This window comes from Bactrocera tryoni, unplaced genomic scaffold (assembly GCF_016617805.1).
Source record: "Bactrocera tryoni isolate S06 unplaced genomic scaffold, CSIRO_BtryS06_freeze2 scaffold_11, whole genome shotgun sequence".
In the NCBI taxonomy this organism is placed as follows: Eukaryota; Metazoa; Arthropoda; class Insecta; order Diptera; family Tephritidae; genus Bactrocera; species Bactrocera tryoni.
In genome coordinates this window covers 6336279-6356667 of record NW_024395824.1, presented here as the reverse complement: position 1 = coordinate 6356667, position 20389 = coordinate 6336279, and the positions used below count along the sequence as shown (strand labels likewise).

Below are 20389 nucleotides of genomic sequence, written 5' to 3'. Positions count from 1 at the left end.
TGGCGGACAGTTTTTAAAAGTTCCATTTGGCTTGTCGAACTCTCGCGGTGTTTTCCAAAGGCATGTAAATGCAATTTACCGTGATTTGATGCATAGAGGAGTATCACTTCCCTACATTGATGACATTATTGTACCAGCAATGAATACAAATTATGCTGTGCGTAATTTAGGAGAAGTGTTGAATCAATGTAAATAATATGGACTTGTAAATAATTGGAAAAAATGTTAATTTTTAAAAAAGCGAACTGGGTCACGTGATTGAAAATCAAAAAATTTCACCATGTCTAAGTAAAATCAAAGCTTTAGTTAAGTACCCATTGCCGAAAAATTTAAAATAATTACAAATCTTTCTGGGTGTAGCCGGATACTTTTGAAAGTTTGTATCTTTATTTGCGTTTATTTCTAAATTATTATCTAATCTGACTAAGCAAGGTAAGAAATATAAAATTAATGACGACGAAATAACTGCAACATACTGAAGAAAATTCTGAGCAAAAAAACGATACAGACACTTTCGCTGAAGGCTATTGTGACTTATTAGTACAAAAACTCTCAGACGACAACCAATTACATCCTATATATACATGAGCAAAAATAGTTCTGATGCTGAATGTAAATATTCCAGTTACGAATTAAAGATATTGGCTGTAAAAGAAGCGCTGAAAAATTTTCGAGTGTATTTACTAATAACTAATAACTGATTGTAACGCTTTAACAAAAACACTTGAGAAAAAATATTTGAATAGGTACTAGAATAGCGCGATGGAGCCTTTTTCTCCAAGAATACGATTGTCAGGTAGAACATCGATCTGGAAATCGAATGAGGCACGTTGACGCCCTTAGCCTAATGATGATAAGCTATAATAAGTTTCTTGTTTACTCGCGACGAAGAATTGAACACGATAAAACAAATTCTACAAAAATAAAGAGCTACAATGACTATTTTGAAAAAGATAGTATTCTTCACCAAATAGTTACACATTTTTTATTCCAAAGCTTGAAGAAAAAATATAAATGCATTTTGTCAAACAGAAATTTGGGTAAAAAGTAAGGTGAGTTGCATTCGCTTCATAACAGTCCTCTTTACACGTATCACATAGATTTTCTTGGTCCACTAGAGTCAAGCAATAAACTTTATAAACATATACATGTTCGCCATGATTGAATCGTTCACAAAATTCGTTTGTTTATACCCAACAAAGACGACCTCTTCAATGGATCTATCAGCCGTCTGAGAATACAAAGTACAACATTCGGAAATCCAAAACAAATTGTTACAGACCGTGGATCAGATTTCACGTTTGACGACTTTCGGTGTTATTGTGAGGACGAGAACATTAATCATGTTAAAATAAAGACTGGCTTGCCTCGTGCCAATGGTCAAATAGAGCGACTGAATACGATTGCTATTAATATTTTAACGAAACTGAGCCAGAATGATCCAAGAAGTTGTACAACTTCACAAACAGAAATTCCACATACAACAGAAGTATTCACATGACACCGTTTGAATTACTGGCGTTAAAATACCTGCAGCTAACGACATGAACATCAAACAACTTATCGAAGAAGAAATGACGACAACATGCAAAAGAATAAATATTAAAGATTCAAACTGAAACAATAAGACATACAATCCTAGACGCAAAGAAGCTTACCAATATTCAGTAAATGATTTAGTCTCAAATTGAAGTCAAAGTATTTAGGTTCATACCAAATTACTGAAGTCAAAGCTAATAATACCTATGAAATTAAAAAAGTTGGCGTAGCTGAAGGTCCAAGTCAAACGACACTTGTGCAGAATTTATAAAACCATGGTTCAATTTTTATAATGAAGATGACGGATTATTTTCATTAACTAATAAAAGTTTTACGTTTTAAACTGTTCTAAAATAATATTAAACCGTAGTATCCGAGTTTCATTTTAAAAAGGAAGTTAACATATAAGCGTGCGGGTACAAACCCCACATGTACACCCAGTCAAGAAAGTATCGGAAATTCTTCATTTTCACCTCTCATCTCCCGTTTATATGGAAGATAAATAAAAACAAATACAAATAAGCTGTTTATGTCAGTCGACCTCAGTAGTGTTTGTCGAATTTTACAAAATTAAAAAAAAAAAATTAAGGGAGCGGACGTTCCAGGTGCATGCCCTCAAATCGTAGTTCTTATTTCATTTGCCATGGTCGTCATCAAAAGGGGGGTCTTTCTACCGAGGCAGTTGATATCTTTTCATTGGGGGCTTTTTTACGTGGCGGGTCCCAAACCCAGTGCACAACCCTGTGTAGGGGATATTTCGCCTTCTCACTTTAGCTCGCCTCCAAACGGGTGTTCTTAGGCTACACAGAGGGTACTTGGGCAAAGACCGGAAGTCTTGAGCTGCTTGAGCCATATGTAAAAGAATCGGTTCTGGCCACTCCCAAGTGAATGACGATCAGAGAACTTTCCCCACTTGCGTGCACTTCTACACATCACTCCATCTTCCAATAATAATTATAAGAGTTATTCTGTGCATCAAAAATGGATTAAGTCGGTTGAATACTTCCTTGAGCCCCCATATATATATATATATATATATTTTTTATTTATCTCAATGAAAATACCACCCACATAATTATAACTAATATCAGGATTTTCGAACATCCGGCTGAATTTATGATTGTATTCGAGGTACATCTAACTAATCCGAATAGAGTATATGTATGTGTATATAAAATTGTTTAGATTCCAAACCTCTGGTTGACGTTTTACATTTTAAGGTATTTCCTGGCTTTGGTTATTGCAAGAGTATAAAATGTTCGGTTGCACCCGAATATAGCCCTCCTTACTTGGTTCGGATTGATTTTGAAATTTAATGTTATAGAATTTACAATAGTAATTTCACTAAATCTTTCTAAATTAGATGCGAAACCATAATGGCTTACCGGAACGTGGTTCCTGGTCATCAAAGCTAGACTTCATATTATCTGTTGTGGGTCTTGCTATCGGACTAGGAAATGTTTGGCGGTTTCCATATCTATGCTACAAAAATGGGGGAGGGGCTTTCCTTATACCGTATTTCTTGACTCTAATATTGGCTGGGATACCAATGTTTTTTATGGAATTAGCGCTGGGACAAATGCTAACAATCGGAGGTCTGGGGGTTTTTAAAATTGCTCCCATATTTAAAGGTAAGCCCGATTTTATTTTTAACTTAAGTAAAAAAAGTTCTCAGATAAGTGGAAATAATGAATTTATACTGGTTTGCATTAACATCTAGAAGGAAAATAAAAGATACATAATTTAAATTTTCAAGAATATTTTCGAATTATAAGTTTATTGCATATTTATTGCTTTTCCTCTCCACCTGTAAGATTGCAATGAAGCTCATTTTCATCCGTATATTGTATACAATTTTAAATCAACCTTTTTAATATAATTTAGAAAAAAAGTATATATATAAAAATCGAGAACCATTGAGGCACAATAATATTATTCAAAACATTATACTAAGTAATGAACAATATTTACAAAATATTCCAAATGGTTATATTTCCACTACATTTTTGAAATAATGTATGCGAAAATCTGATCCTCTGGCAAGTAGGACTAAGATGTTGTGTTATGTACAAATATCTTCGCCGGGTGGTTTTAATATTTGGAATTTACTCCACGAGTATTGTTTTTCTGAATTAGAGAAAAAATCTTAAGTAGTAATATCATCGAATCTTGGCATAGGCATTAAACAATTAAAATGTGCCGCTTAAAATATTTAGAATGCAAGTAACAGCAAAAATGGACAGAACAAATTTTACGCAGAAAGCTGCTTTCATCTATGTATTTCCACATTTACCGGCGCAATCACCCATATTACTCCACAAAGGCTACTTCGGAATTCAAGAAACGACTAGCGCAAAAATACCTATCGTAGAAAGACTCTATAGTCTTGCTACGTCACAAAAAATACTACTCTTTTTTGGTAATGTCTGTGAATCTTACATTTGCTCTTTAAAAATAGCTCTTTACTAAGCGGATTTCAATGTAGGCCCAAAACGGTAGCGTTGGAGTCAAATATCCCAGTTTTGGTTTGTTTTGTTTTGGATGCTTTTGTATTAAGCGACTTAGCGCATTTGAAGTTTCATTTTTCAAGAATAAGCGGAGCTTGTCGATGAATCGACACCTTGAGAAAAACTAGCAGCTTCCTTCAGAAAATTTAAACTTTCCAAACACTCGCCAACAAAAAACACATCGAGTAAACTATTTCTTGCTTTAACTGCCCTGTGATGGTGCTCAAAAATGTTGTAGTTATTCACAGTACTACTATGAGCGAAATAGTAAGACTTTGTTCATAATTTTAATATACCTTAAAAAAAATATTTCGACGAATGTGTTTTCATGTGAAAGTTAAATTACAAAATATACAGTAATACAGCGAATTGGTTAACGAATATCGGAGCCTGTAAGGTGCTTCGAGTCTGAAGTGTTCCAGTCGTGATAAGTTATAGGATATAGACTCGAAATCGAATCGAAAATGCTAAGACGTCTCAATCAAAATGTTGTAGAACATTCAATATAAGGGGCGCCTTTACCTTCTACTTGTATCGCGGGGTTGTCTACGAATGTTCAGGAGGAATTTACACATAGATTTACTAGGGAAGTCCAACGGAAAAATCAATATCACGTAAACCATGACAATAATGCTGCCTTCCATGGTGAGTAGTAAGAAACCCTTGGTAGTCGCAATCAAGATGCTGAGGTGGAAGATGATGATGATGGGCACCTTTAATTGCTATATTACTTACATATATTATATTGAAAACGTAGATTACTGTGAATAATGAATATGTCACAGTTTGACAGGATGTGCTATGGCTGTCGGACCGCTTTTTCATATTAATTTCCGCGGAGACTATTCCGATCGCCATTTCGCAGAAATTTCTCTGGCTGTTTCAGATGTTATAGTTTTGATGATGTTAGTGACCTCATTCTGACGAAACGCAGTTGAGTGTAAAACCTGGAAGTGACTTTGCTGCTAAGGTCTCGTGCTATGTCGTAGACTTACGAATATTAGTAAATTCTGGAATATATTCAGGATAAGCCGAATGCTTAGGAGAGTGATCCGTATTTGGCGGTTGGTTTTCCCGAATTTTTGAAAGACAACTGGCAGACAGAAATTCCTAGGGGTATGGTTACGACATACCCAGTTTTTCCAAATTTTGTTTTGCTTGACTGCTGTTTATTGTACTTTTAGGTTCGTACGTAAGTCCTTGATTCACGATATTGTAGACGTGTTTTGATGCACCGCTTTCGTATTTTTTTTCATTCCTCTAGACCAATTGACACGACACTTTTTTTGAGCGGATGGCAAATTGTGTTGGATCCAAGGCAAACAAATTTTACAATCAAATGTTCATGCAATATTGGATGTATGCTGGTCTCACTAATGCCTATAGTTGTCTCAATCTCACGTTAAGTCACATGAGCTTGTAATGTCAGTTTGTGAGGAGAATCTATAGTTTTCGAAACGACAATTGATTTTGGATTACATTCACGAAATTCATTTTGCAGCAATCTACGATCTTAATAGAGTTCATACTCTGTGCATGATGCCGGGGAGACCTGGATTGCTTAATAGCACTTCCAGCGCCACGTTTGTCAGTAAACCTTGCACCCATATGCATTAGGCTTTGCGGAATCTCCTTTATCCATCATAACAATGATAATGTGGTTCCTGGCCACATCTGCAAATGATTTTAAAAGCAGCCTAGCTTTGGGAACAGAGCCCCAACCATAGTAAGACTCCCTATCTGGATGCAGTGCTATTGAAGAGCAACTAACACCGAAGTAGGAGGCCTTAGCTAGAAACATCACTGTAGTAGGAGTGAACTATTACTTGCTTCTCCCTGACGTCGTGATGCTGTGGTATATATTAACAGTCGGCACCCCTATGTAGGGTTCAGAAGGGTCCCTTCAACAGTAAAAGTAGAATATATATTTGATAACTTGGTTATGGATGAAGGAGAACAATTTCGTAATCTTCCAGTTGTTTTACCTGTATACTTAATTTTTTTTTCAATATTTCTTTATTTATTGAATGTGCTTGGTAAAGTCTAACATTAAGTAATCAAATTTTAAATCTATGTAAACAACAGAAGCTAAAGAATGTGGTTGAGCTTTTTTGATTGAACGGTTCTCTCCAGTAGGCTGGAAGATCACTTCTGGCTAAATGAGTAGCGACGTCGCATCAGATTTACATAATTTTACCACACCAAATCACATTAACACACACACACGCACATGCACCAAAACACGATGACATTCTACGTTCTAATTAGAACAAAAGGACAAGAGAAAGGCTCGCGCACCTTTTCGTTGATACGACGTCGACCAAGCAGCATCGCTTTTCGCAGCCTCGCAGTATCCCGGTTCCCTTTCGTTACCCGCGTTTATATATTTAAAGTTTTAATTTTATATTAAAGTTATATTGCTAACATTTTCATCATTATACACATATGTTATATATATGTATATTTAAAGGTTTAAGCCACTGTTTAAAACTAATTTTATAACAACTCTAAGGTGAATTTTCAAATAAAAGGTTTATAACGATTTGCGGAATTTGTGCATTTTGGTTTTTCTTTAAAGGAAAGTGTGAGTGGCCTAGAAGGTGAGTATGTGCACAACTTCTTTTTAAATGTGTTTGATTGCAAGAATTTACCAAGGCATTAGCCAATGGGTTTGGATATTTGCGAAGTTTAGACACATATCTCATTCTGCTGTCCTCTATCTCCTTCTTTATCATAGGAATATCGGGATCTTTATAAACGTTGCATTACGCATGTACAATGCTGGACCCATGATTGTTCTAAGCATTTTATATTGGAACCTTTGTATTATCTCAATGTTAGTTGAACAGGTCGTACCCCTCAGTTGATTTCCATACATCCAAATGGGTTTTATGACCGCATTATATAAAAGTACTTTGTTGTCTAGGCTAAGTTTGGAGTTTTTGCTTAAAATCCAATTTAAATTTGCTGCTCTTAACTTCCTGCAAGTTATTGTACTCGCTATATGTTTTCGCCACGTGATCCTTCTCTCCAGGTGAATCCCAAGGAAAGTTACTTCACTCGCTTGGGGCACTAGGACATTGTTTATTTTAACTGTCTGACACGTTTCTGCTCTTAGCGAGAATGTAACATGCTTGCATTTTTGCTCATTAATATTTATACTCCAGTTGGCTATCCATTGTTCGACAAAAGTTAAGTGCTGCTGTACTACTCTTGATGCTTTGTTGATGCATTTGTTATGGCTTACTAGAGCTGTGTCATCCACGAAATTGGATGTCGATACGTTAGTAACTTTTGGAATATCTGCTGTATATATTATGTACAGAGTTGGGCCTAGCCTACCCTGAGGTACACTAGCCCTTATTGCTCGATCTTCTGATATGAAGTCTGCTCTTTAACTATACATTTCCTGTTCTTAAATATGACTCCAAAATTTTATGCAATATGTAAGGTTAAACGTTTTTGATTTCCATAAAAGACCTTCATACTAGACCTCAACGATCGCCTGTGCTACATATCGAAAAATAGCTGAACAGTAATCTCTATGCTCAGTGTCATGTTTAGCACGAAAACCGAATCGATGCGTTGGTATTATATTATTTTCGTGGAAGAAAGCAGTCATCTTTGATAGTAACACTTTTTCAAATATTGTAGAAATACAGGGTAAGAGACTTATTTGTCTGTAGGAAGACGGCTGTGTTAAGTCTTCCCAGGTTTATCTATCATAAAGATCTGCGACTTTTTCCACGAAATTGAATATAGCAATGTTTGGTAACTCAATTAGCAGTTTTAGAGTAATATGTATTATCATATCCCGATTTGGCATAGCAATTTGCCTTTTCCTCATCACTACGTGCCAAATTAACATTTAACTGTTACTGTCTTAGTAGACTTGGAATCTACTGGTGGCTTAAAAGACTTTTGGGCTTTCCAAACGGAGTTTTGCTTGCTAGAATTTGGACACAGTTTCTTTATATAATTTACAGTAGGGTGTTCTACCTGACGTTTAAGCGCTTTTTTAACTTGCGTACGGGACGTACACACTGGCTTAACTGATTTCTAACCAACACTGCCGTGGCACCATGCGCTTTTCCATCCGGATGATTTGTAACATAGAGTCTAAATCCCGGTATATTGAAATTATTTTTATTTGTAGATGAGTTTCTGATATAAGCATTACATCTATGTATGTTTTTTTTTTCAGACAGAAATCGAATAATCTCTAATTTATGTTGGTTAACACCGTTAGCATTGGTACATTCCATATACAGATATTTAGTATGCTCATTTCTTACTTAATAAATTTTTCAGCATTTGATTTTGTGATTTTATTAAATCTTGCATCATGTTTTGCATGGCAGACATAAATTGTGTCATACACTGGGAGATTTGGGGCAGTTGCATTTGTACATTGTGGCCTTTCACTACATTTGCATAGTTTTCTTGCATAGTATTATTCTTACAAGTCATAGGATTTGAATTTTTATCTGAGATTGCTACATATAATATCATTACGGGGTGTTTGTAACATTTGGTTACGACGTGTTTGAATTCCGACACAATTTCGTTTTTAAGTCTTTATGTACAGAGCAACTCCTATAGTTTGCAATGGCATTTCCTGCACAATTGCTGCATTTTTATTTAAATCCTCTTTCTTAAGAGTACATTTGATGTGCGATGTATAGTATATAGTCACATATTGACATACAAGTTAGCGATATACATATTTTGTTATACAGTATACTGTACTAAGATTAAGAATACTCAAAAATGCAGGTACAAAATTAGGCAAACGCATCACGCCACTTTACCGCTACCCACTACAAGAACATCAAACTACAATTAAGGAATTTAATGACGCTACTAGAACGCCACTAACAATATGCGTCGCTGCCGACGTCTCGCTCTGTCGGCGCTTAAAATATTAAGTTGGTGATAATATAAGCTTAGATTTAAGTTTCACTTTTAATTCGGCTGTTTACTGCACTAGTTGGATATTACTCCAAAAATATAAAAATTAAAATTAAATACTTAACTTGTACAGTGCCTGACAAAATGTTTACACAGATAAATAAAATTGTAAATAAAAAGAAAAAGTAAACTCAATATAAGTTAACTGGCGCCTAATGAATTGGAGAATCACTTCATCATACAGCCTGAAGGAGCTTGCAGTAGAATTTTTTCAGACATCCTCATAGATATATAGAAGCGTGCGAGAAAGTGGCCATCGGGGGAACCTTAGTAAAGACGAAACGATTAAACGGGACACTTCTTCCAGTCATGCACTTTTTAATGTAAGATGTTAATTTTAAGAATTATAATTCTGATTACATTTTGATTTAATTCAATTAACTAATTAAGTGAAAAGTGAAAAAAACGTCATTTATCAGTTGTTGTTGTTCATTTCACAAAAAGTGTATGCGGAAAATTTTAGTTGAACACAAAAAAATAAAAACGAAAAATTATATAAAAGTTAGTTATAACTAAAACTTTAAAAAAAGGAAAAAACTTCCTATCCTACTACTTATATAGATTTATAAAGAAATATATATTTAGATTCAATATAAAATAAACGCAAATTTAGCTAACGAACCAAAAAAAAAACTATAAAATAATCGTTATAATAAAATAAAATGCAATTATAAACTAAAATTATAATAATGGGTTGTCGAAAAAGTCTTTCGGTATTTTTATTGAATTTTTTTTTTATTGAAATTGAAATGAATTTTTGATGGCAAATGCCCAGCTCATGACCCATGCTACGGCTGCTACTATGCCGGTCTCTTTCGACCAATTCAGCGATTTTATCGCAATTTTCGACCACAGGCCTTCCTGAGCGTGGCGCATCTTCGACCACCTCTACACTAGAACGAAAACGTTGAAACCATCGTTGTGCGGTGGAAATGGAAACTGTATCGGGTCCATAAACTGCACAAATTTTATTGGCGGCTTGAGATGCATTTTTGCCTTTATCGTAGTAGTACTGTAAAATATGCCGTATTTTCTCTTTATTTTGCACCATGTTTGCGACGCTATAACTCACGAACGACTTAAAAGAAACGACAATCAATCAAACACGTTTTAGCGTGGGAAATGAGCTTTCCAAAAAGGTATAGCATGACCCCATGCGACGAATAAAACTAGAACTACACGCTTTCAGCGCCAACTAGCGAAAATACCGCAAGACTTTTTTGACAACCCATTATTATGTTGAAAATCAATATAAAATAACACCACACAAAAAAGAAACTTCTAGTCCTTAGAATCAAATTCAAACTAAATATCTTTGCGATTCACCACCTTCGGGGAAATCCTACAGAGATCAAACATAGCCACTTTTTGACTTAAAACGTCTCTGCGATTCACCACCTTCGTGGGGACCCTCCAGTGGTCGGATATAATTCGAAATAAAAAAACAATAATAACCATTTTAGAGGCTTATACAGCTATAACTAAAAATACTTAAAAAGGCCGCGATTCACCACCTTCGGGAGACCCTCCGGTTCTTATAATAAATACCAATATACCAAAAAACAATACAAAATTAATAAAATAAAAATATAATCAAATAAATAATCGAAATGACTAACCCAAGCAACCTTATTCGTCCACCAATAATAAATATCCCATCCGCACCCTCTCCTGCTAATACACCAATTATAGAGCAAGTAAACGCAATACCAGAATTAGAAGCTCTGAATAGAAGAATGTGAGAAGTGTATGCCTCACCGATCACATCAGGCAAACTAAACATAACGAACTTAGCTGTACAGATGAAGTAATTAATAGCGAATATAGGCAAAATATTGATGAACTAGACAAGGTTCCTGACACAAGCTCACCAACATTTTTCTCCTATTGTTCACATCCCAACACATTTAACCAATATCGAGGTTATCCTTAACCATTTCACTCGCCACAAATACCTCAAAGGGTATTCTAACCAAGCAGCACCACCTCAACCTATGGATATACGCAGGGAAAAGACCAACCAGTGGATTTTCCAATAATCAAAATCCACCAAAACTACAAAGAAATTTTCACATCAATAGTTCAGAAATCGAAAACGAAGAGGATAATTATGAACAGACATTAATTGAATACACGAACAAAACAAAGCTTATAAACGAGACATTTCCTAATGAATCTGAAGACTTTACAGACGTACATTTTTTTAGACTAAACAATTCATCACTTCCATATTTCGAGTGCAGAACAACTATCGGTAAATTGCTCAAATTCCTTATCGATACTGGCTAGAACAGAAATTACATACAACCAAAACATGTTCAAAAACCCATTCCTAATAAATATATATTCTACGTAAATTCAATAGCAGGTAATGTTAAGATAACTCACTATACAATGGTAAATTTATTTAACCCCAGAACACACACTCGGGTACAAATGTATCCACTTTCAACTTTGAAGTGTTGTAACTTTTGAACCGCTATACCTCTAAACCGCTATCTAGGAAGATTATTTAGTTTTGAGTTCAAATTTAAAATTTGAACCAGATCGGACCATTGGTTCAGGAGGTACAGCCTTCCAAACACATTATAAAGAGTAAGTTGGGGTATTGTGATATGGGTGTGCAATGTGATATGCCAGCATATTTCGTAAACTATTCATGTTTTGACATGAATCTTTCCGATAATACAAAAGCAACTGTAAAAAACTGTTGCTGGAAAGCTGCGCGTGCTACTGAACACTTCGTTTGCTCTCAGTGTGCCAAAAAGTTTATAGTAGTGCGGTCACCATTATTTCAACGGGCGTTTCGACAAAGGATTATTCAGAGTTTAATTCATATTTTAGAATTCTAGTAATTTTTTCTTGATCTTTTCGTTAATATAATTAACCGTAATTCAGGTAATTTTTAGCCCAAATAAATATTTTTTTGTGAAACAAATATTTTATTATTTCAAACTCGAGTTTGGCTAATGTGATTAAGCCAATGTTGTCCATTGTGATATAGTATATCATATTAAACAAACATAATATCATACAACGTATCTTGTAGGTAAAAGTAATACTCTTCTTAAATTATAGTTTTCGCAATGCCGAAGAAAGGGGGGAAATTCGTAAGTGGAATGCAGAAAACATGAAAAAAGCCATACAGGCTGTAAGAGCCGAAAAGATGGGAATACTTCTGGCATCGAAAACGTATGGTGTCCCATTTGCAACCTTGCAAAGAGCTGCCCGCAGCGATAAGATATATAAGCTGGTAAGATATTTGAGAGAAATGGAGGCAAAGTTTTGGGGGCTCACTCGAAGTGATGTGCTTTCGCTTGCATTTCAATTAGCAAAGCGAAATAATATTGAGAACCCATTTTCCATAATCAGGGAATGCGCTGGAAAAGATTGGTTGCGTAGCTTTCTAAATAGACATAAAACGGAAATAAGTTTACGCTCTGCCACAGGTACCTCAATCGAGAGAATCAAAGGATTCAATGTGGAAAATGTGAGCAAGTTCTATAATTTATTGGAGCAGGAGTTTGAGAAGCATAAATTTTCTGCAACTAGAATATGGAATGTTGATGAGACAGGAGTGTCTATCGTGCAAAGTAAGCAGCCAAAAATTTTAGCAGCAAAAGGCAAAAGGCAAATTGGTTGCATGACTTCAGCAGAAAGAGGATCTCTCATAACAGTTATAAGCTGCATGAGCGCAGGAGGAGCCTTTGTTCCACCATTTTTCATTTTTCCAAGAAAAAATCTCTCTCCGCTTTTAATGAAACATGCTCCCCCTGGTTCCGATTCTGCTTGTCACATATCGGGATGGATACAAATACCAATATTTACCACGTGGTTTGATCACTTTTTGCGATTCACTAATCCATCAAAGGAGAACCCAATCTTGCTTATTTTAGATCACCACTACAGTCATACGCGAAATGTTGATGTTTTGGATAAGGCTCGTCAAAATGGCGTCATTATCTTATCATTGCCACCTCATTGTACACACAAAATGCAACCCTTAGATAAAGCATTTATGGGTCACAAAGGTGACACAATTTGATGTAGTTGAGCTGTTTTCAAAGACTTATCTGAAAGTTCAAACGGCACAGATAGCAATTAATGGGTTCAAATGCACTGGCATCTATCCCTTTGATAAAAATATTTTCCAGGAAAGTGATTTTATGGAGCAACGCCAAGAAAATCCGCTGAAAGATACTCAACCTATAGAAGATATATTTTTAGAAGAACCAGTGGCCAGCACAAGTAGGCAGCGATGAAAAATTTCGTCACACCTTGGCAGATATCCCAACCACCTAAGCTAAAACTGTCTACCAGCTCCAGAGGCAAACGATCAGAATCGACAGTGTTAACAACATCACCATATAAAGCGCTTTTGGAGGAAAGCATCAAAAATGTTGAGAAGCGCAAGAAAAAAGGAAATGTAAAAGACATACCGCATTCACGTAAAACCAAAACCAAAACACAACGGGCAACCAAAACTAGGGAAACTACTTCGAGCGAGTCGGAAAAAAGCTTGCATCTTTTCCCAGTTCAGATGAGGAATGTTGGGCGGAAACACCACCTAGTAAGGATACTGCGTGCGCTTTTTGCAACAAAAACTTTGAGACGGATAAAGGAAGTATTGCTTGGGTACCATGTTTGCTATGCGACTTAGTTTGGGCAAACGTCTCCCTAAGCGTCAAGCAATATTTGTTTGCGAGTCCTGCCAAACATTTTAAAATTAAAAACAGTACACATTTTTTTCAATCCTTGATTGTTTCTATGTACATACTTGAATAGTCATGTTTTTTTTTTATTCTTAATGAATTATATTACAACAATACAAAATGTCGCTTTTTTGTTTTTAATAAATGTATTATTTAGCAATTCGTTCTTATTTTATTTTTTTAAGGAAAGCTTATAGGTAATGTGATATAGTATATCATTTTACCTGACATAGTATATCACATTACCCATACATTTTGGCGAAGTCGCTTTTTCGACCATCTATAGTTTAATTGAGTTATCTTTCAAAGTACTTGAGATACCGAAATATCCCTTTGAGATATATTGCGCAATGAAGCAAGGAATAGTATTGCATAATTTTTGTAAGTATTAGTTTATGAAATTTTAAGTAATAGTAGAAAAACTTATACCCATATCACAATACCCAAACTTACTCTACGTAAACACACACCCGGGATACGTTTGTACCCCAATAGTAAAAATTATCATAATGATCAAAACAAAACATTTTTTATATTATTTTTTTATTTGAAAAATAAAAAATATTCATTTCACACATTATATTATTGACTTTTATTATAAAAATGCATCTTATATCTAAGGAAAATCATGGCAAATAGAGCAATTTGTTGATGTGACCGAATGTTCAAGACACATTGGCTTCTTACATTTGGCGCACAGCTTTCTGGTTTTTCTACGGCGTTTTTCCTCTTGTGTGTAACATAAATAGCAAGATCCGGACACAGGTTTTGGGGTGCGCGCTGCGGCAGATGTTGATGGTGCTGTTGACACCATTGATTCCACCGGTCGGTTGAAATATGCTTCAATAGCAATTTTAGTCGAAAAATTTCGCGTCACTTGACGATTTATGGCTCTGGCTTCAATAATGGGCATACACAATGCTTCAGCCAAGCTGCGCAGGATCTGCTTACGCTTGTTGTTTGTTCTCCAAGGCAACATAGGGTTATTCAAATCGTAGACAATGTAGGGTGCAAGAGCTATAATATCCAACATGTTGAAGAACATCGCTAGTGGCCATCGTTTTGTTTGTCTTTGTGTTGGATATTCCGCAAACATTTGGTCCATTCGATCAACACCACCTTTGGTACGATCATAATATTCAATTATTTCAAAAATTTCAGGTTTCCCACTGTCAGCTATTTCAGCATCATTATGCATGATCGAAAGCAAAATTACTGCTTTATTTTTTTTGGAAACATACGAGCACATTGTCACATTATTTTTGAAGCCAAATGTCGTTGAACCAATTCTCCTGTTTTTGTTCTGCTTCAAGTTCCAACGATCGTGAGTTTCCAGGTGAGAAGCAGTTCTACAACTGGCAAGGTCGTAAACAAATTGTCCATTGTAATGTTTCGGCCACTTCCTTGGTATTTGGCAGACAAATCCTTCACCACTCGTTCGCCTTGGTTCGTTTCCCTGCCAATTTTTGCTTGGCCAGTATATATTTGTCCATGCAGTGGATATGCATTTGTGGCATCGCAAATCCACCAAACCTTGACACCATATTTAGCAGGTTTTGACGGTATGTACTGCGTAAACCGTGTTCGTCCACGGTAAGGAAATAATTGTTCATCAATCGTCAAGCATGAGCTGGGCTTGTAATGTGCAGCAAGATTATTGTTCATCATCGTCCACAACTCACTGATCGGTGCTGCTTTGTCAAGGGTGTTGCACGAGTGTTTTTATCGTCAAATCTTAGGAACCGCAATATCGAACAGAAACGGTTGACTCCCATTGTGGCGCGATATAAAGGATAGTTTTTGACGCTCCATAAATCTCGAACATGTTCTCCATTGCCATGGTTCGCACCAGTCATAATAAGTATGCCAAAAAATGCATACAGCTCTGTTATTGACACAGGCGTCCATGACTTAGGAGTTGTGTTTGGATGCGCATTGTTGTAAGCATTGTAAGTTTCTTTTGCTAACTTATTTGTGTGGCGCATAATTATATCAGCCATTACAACGTTAATGAAACATTTGAATATTGGCTCTATTGACAACATTTCAGTGCATCTAGCTGGTCCAGAACGTTCTCTTATAATATTTTGTCTGAGTACCTGACGACTTACATTTGGTTCTTTCATCCACTCAGTACCAACACGTGTAACAAATTTTTCGACACTAGCAGGTAATTCATTATTTTCTTCTACTTCTTCTTCTTCATCATCCTCATAGTCCGCATAATCAGGTAATACTTCTGCGGCACTTTGCGAAACTTCAGCATCGTCATCAGCAATTTCAATGTCATTGATTTGAATTTCTTCTTCATTTTCTGAGTCAAAGTCATAGGGAGCGTCTTCGTCACAAATTTCATCAAATAAAGATTGTATATATGATTCTCGCTGTTCCTCAGTTAGCCTGCATAATAAAAAAAAATAGTATATGTTTACATTGCTGCTTATTTTACATTTTTTACCTTCTATATGCTGCACTTGATAAATATTCGTTTCTTCTTGAAGTCATTTCGTATCTAGTTATTTATAGTTTCAGTTATATTTATTTTCACTTCTTACACTTTTGAGCACGAAAACAATAATGAAAATATCAACAGGCAGCATTTATAACAACACCTCGTGTGAAAACAACCCTTGCAGCTGAATATAAAATACAAAACCCAGTTATACCAGTGTATTTGCTACCTACGTACCCATACCTTGCGCGACTTTTTTGCACATATCTTTTGAACCAGGTAGAATATTTCAATGAAATAAAAACCAAAATGTGTATTCGTTGTTACTCTACAAGTATATTATTATAAATTATATTATTTTGTTTTGCATTTATCAGGACAACAACAAAAACAAAAATCCACTGTTGCATGTCCTGACTTTGTTTGCCCATATCGCTGGAACCAGTAGGAATATTCGAATGAAACAAAAGACAAGATACTTGTTACATATTAAAATATACATTTCAAAACAAAAAAATCATAGAAATCGGTTGAATAAGCATTAAAAAAACAGAAAAATAAGGTCCCGGGTACAAACGTATCCCGGGTGTGTGTTTACGTGGTATTTTCTGGGTGTGTGTTCTAAGGTTAAACAAAACGATTTCAATACAAAATTCTTTTTATTGCCACCTTCAAAATCCTTCGACGTAATATTAGGGAATGATAGCTTAAAGGAACTATCCGCCATCATTCATACGAAAGAAAATTATGTGACTATTTGCAATAACTATACAATTAAAATAAAACAGCAATCTGCAAATTCCTTAAATAATATTGGCATCAGAAGAGAACACATGACTGAACAAGAAAAATTTCATATCGAAATTTAAAAAGACAATACTCAACTTTATTTGCTGACTCAAACGAAAAGCTTACATTCACAACCATCGTAAAAGGTGAAATTAGAACTACAACCAAAAGGAAAATATATTCGGCGTAGTATTACCCATATCCTATTTCCCTGACAGATGAAGTTGTAAAACAAATACAGGAACTTCTTGATAATAACATAAGGTCTCCTTATAACTCTCCGGTATGGATAGTACCAAGGAAAATTGACGCTTCAGGAAAGAAAAAATATCGATTCGCTAATGATTACAGGAAACTCAATACCGTCACCATTCCTGATCGTTATCCCATACCCGACATCAGTAACGTACTTTCAGAACTAAGAAAAAGTAAATTTCCGAGATAGACCTTAAAAGTGGTTTTCATAAAATAGAAAATACGAATTCACGAGACTACCATTCGGTCTCAAAAATGCACCATCAATTTTTCAAAGTGCACTCGACGATATTTTACGTGAGCACTTAGGAAAATATGCTATATAGTAGTATTAATGAAAATATTATAAAAAGCTCCCCATAATTTTTTAATAATTGTGGAAATATTTTTATTTTAATTATTTTTATTCAACTTCTATTAAAAATTATTTTGCACTCCTCAATTTCAATGTGTTATAATAGCATGTTTTGAGTTTTTTTTAATATTTAAACGTTGAAATTATTATTCTAAGTCGAATGCCACAGAAAAAATGGGACCTCAAGCGTTTCAACAGCATTAAACTGCCAAATAACTTATGCGCTGTTCTTGAGGAAAAAAATTAATGGATTCAGAGTATTTTTCCGAATATACAGAGTAATTACATGAATCATAACTGGCTCAGTGAGCGGGCTATTTTGTCAGCCAAAAATGTTGATGTTGACGAAATTAACTTTCAAATACAACAGTTGTTACCATGCGATCTGAAGTCTTTTAAATCAATCTTTACTGTTCTTAATGAAAATGAAAGTGCAAGGGTTCCAATTGAAATTTTAAATTCACTTGATATACCCGGAATGCCACCACATAATCTTCGATTAAAGAATGCTTCACCTATTACATCTGCGGAATTTGAATCCACCTCGATTATGCAATGGTGCGAGTTTGGCTATCAAAAAGATCACCGGAAATATTCTTGAAGGAACCATATTATCTAAAAAATTTAAAGGTGAAGTGGTCCTGTTGCTACGTATTCCAATGATACCATCGGATACTACGATACCCTTCAGAAGAATTTCGTTTAGCTTTTGCAATGACGATAAATAAATCTCAAGGCCAAAAATGTTCTTTTGTGATTTAGATTTGTAAAAGCCATGGTTTTCTCATGAACTACATATACGTTGCATGTTCACATGTAGGAATCCCGCCGAATCTATTTGTGTTAGCTAAAAACGGATTAACCAAAAATATTGTGCACCAATTAAAGCTAAATTAAATTGAGATTAAAATTATTGATAATTCAAAATATTGAATATTTTTCTTAAATATTTAAAACTATTTGTTAGAAATTTAAATAAAAAAACAAATATTTTTAAAGTAATTCTTTTGTACTAACTCTTACCAAATTCAATAGCATGAAAATTTTGTTCATGTAATATAACAAAAAATTTTGCCACAGCAACGTGTGACCGGATCTGCTAGTGTATATTATAAAATATATCAAATATTTTTTAGAGTAAGTAATAAAATACATAGCAATGTGTAAAAATTACCGCATAATAGTGTAAAACAAAAATTTAATCGTGTGTATACTTCTTCTTCTTTATTGGCGTAGACACCGCTTACGCCAGGTCCTTTTCCCCCTGATCCTTCCAACGGAGTAGAGGTCTTCTTCCTCCTCTGCTACCCCCGGCGGGAACTGCATGGAGTACTTTCAGAGCTGGAGAGTTTTCGTCCATTCGGACAACATGACCATCCAGCGTAGCCGCTTTCTTTTAATTCGCTGAACTATGTCAATGTCGTCGTATTTCTCATACAGCTCATAGTTCCATCGAATACGATATTCGCTATGGCCAACGCGCAAAAGACCATAAATCTTTCGCCGAACTTTTCTCTCAAAAACTCGCAACGTCGACTCACCAGTTGTTGTCATCGCCCAAGCCTCTGCAACATATATCAGGACGGTAATTATGAGTGACTTATAGAGTATGGTTTTTTTCGACGAGAGAGGACTTTACTTCTCAGTTGCCTACTTAATCCAAAGTAGCACCTATTGGCAAGGGTTATCCTGCGTTGAATTTCCAGGCTGACATTGTTTTTGGTGTTTACACTGGTTCCCAAATATACAAAACTATCTACAACTTCAAAGTTATGACTGTCAACAGTGACGTGAGTGCCAAGTCACGAGTGCGACGACTGTTTGTTTGATGACAGGAGATATTTCGTCTTGCCCTCGTTCACTGCCAAATCCATTTGCTTTGGTTCCTTCTCCAATCTGGAGAAAGCAGAACTAACGGCGCGAGTGTTGAGGCCGATGACATCAATATTAACGGCATACGCCAGCAGCTGTACACTCTTATAAAAGATTGTACCTGTTCGATTAAGTTCTGCAGCTCGAATTGTTTTCTCCAGCAAAAGGTTGAAGAGGTCGCACAATAGAGAGTCGCCTTGTCTGTAATCCATCGGCCCCCGCCGCTTTGCTGTTCTTCAGACGAGTGATTGCTATTCGAACATCTTCATGGTCGGGCAGTGGAACATCTGCCGCATCGTCATCGATTGGGGAATCGGGTTCGCCTTCTCATGGCGTTGTGCGCTCACTCCCATTCAGCAGGCAGGAAAAGTGCTTCCTTCATAATTTAAGTATGCTCTGGGCATCGGTCACTAGATCACCATTGGGGGTTCTACAAGAGTATGCTCCGGTCTTGAAACTTTGTGTAAGCCGCCGCACCGTCGATCTTTCGTTGACGATATCCTCAGACCCTTCATAGGAGTATGCGCATACGTGTACATAGATGATGTCCTAATATATTCAGCTAACCCTGAACAACATATGAAAGATATCACTAATATAATACACACTTTATACGCAGCCAACATGAAAATCTCGGATGAAAAGTCAAAATATTTTCAAAGACACACAGATATTTTAGGACATATAATTAAAAACGGTAGAATTACAGTAGATCCAGGAGAAATAGAAGCTATAGATAGGTTCAAAACCCTACAAATTTGAAAGACTTAAGATCTTTCTTGGGAATGACCTCATATTATAGAAAATTTATGAAAGGATTTGCATCCATAACGAAACCTTTAACACTCTACCTACGAGGAGAGAAGCTACGAACGACTTAATACACTCGCAGGAATCATCCGCGTCAATCAGAATTAAAGATTCAGCGCTCCACTGA

At 35.7% G+C, this 20389-nt stretch overlaps 1 protein-coding gene across 1 annotated transcript in view; it reads left to right on the top strand.

The window, feature by feature from the left end:
- LOC120779661 (sodium- and chloride-dependent GABA transporter 1-like) overlaps window positions 1-20389 on the top strand; it is a 97208-nt gene that overhangs the window by 27691 nt on the left and 49128 nt on the right. Inside the window, exon 2 of the mRNA XM_040112016.1 lies at window positions 2903-3170. Coding sequence (XP_039967950.1) covers window positions 2903-3170 — 268 coding nt within the window. The remainder of the gene's footprint in view (window positions 1-2902; window positions 3171-20389) is intronic.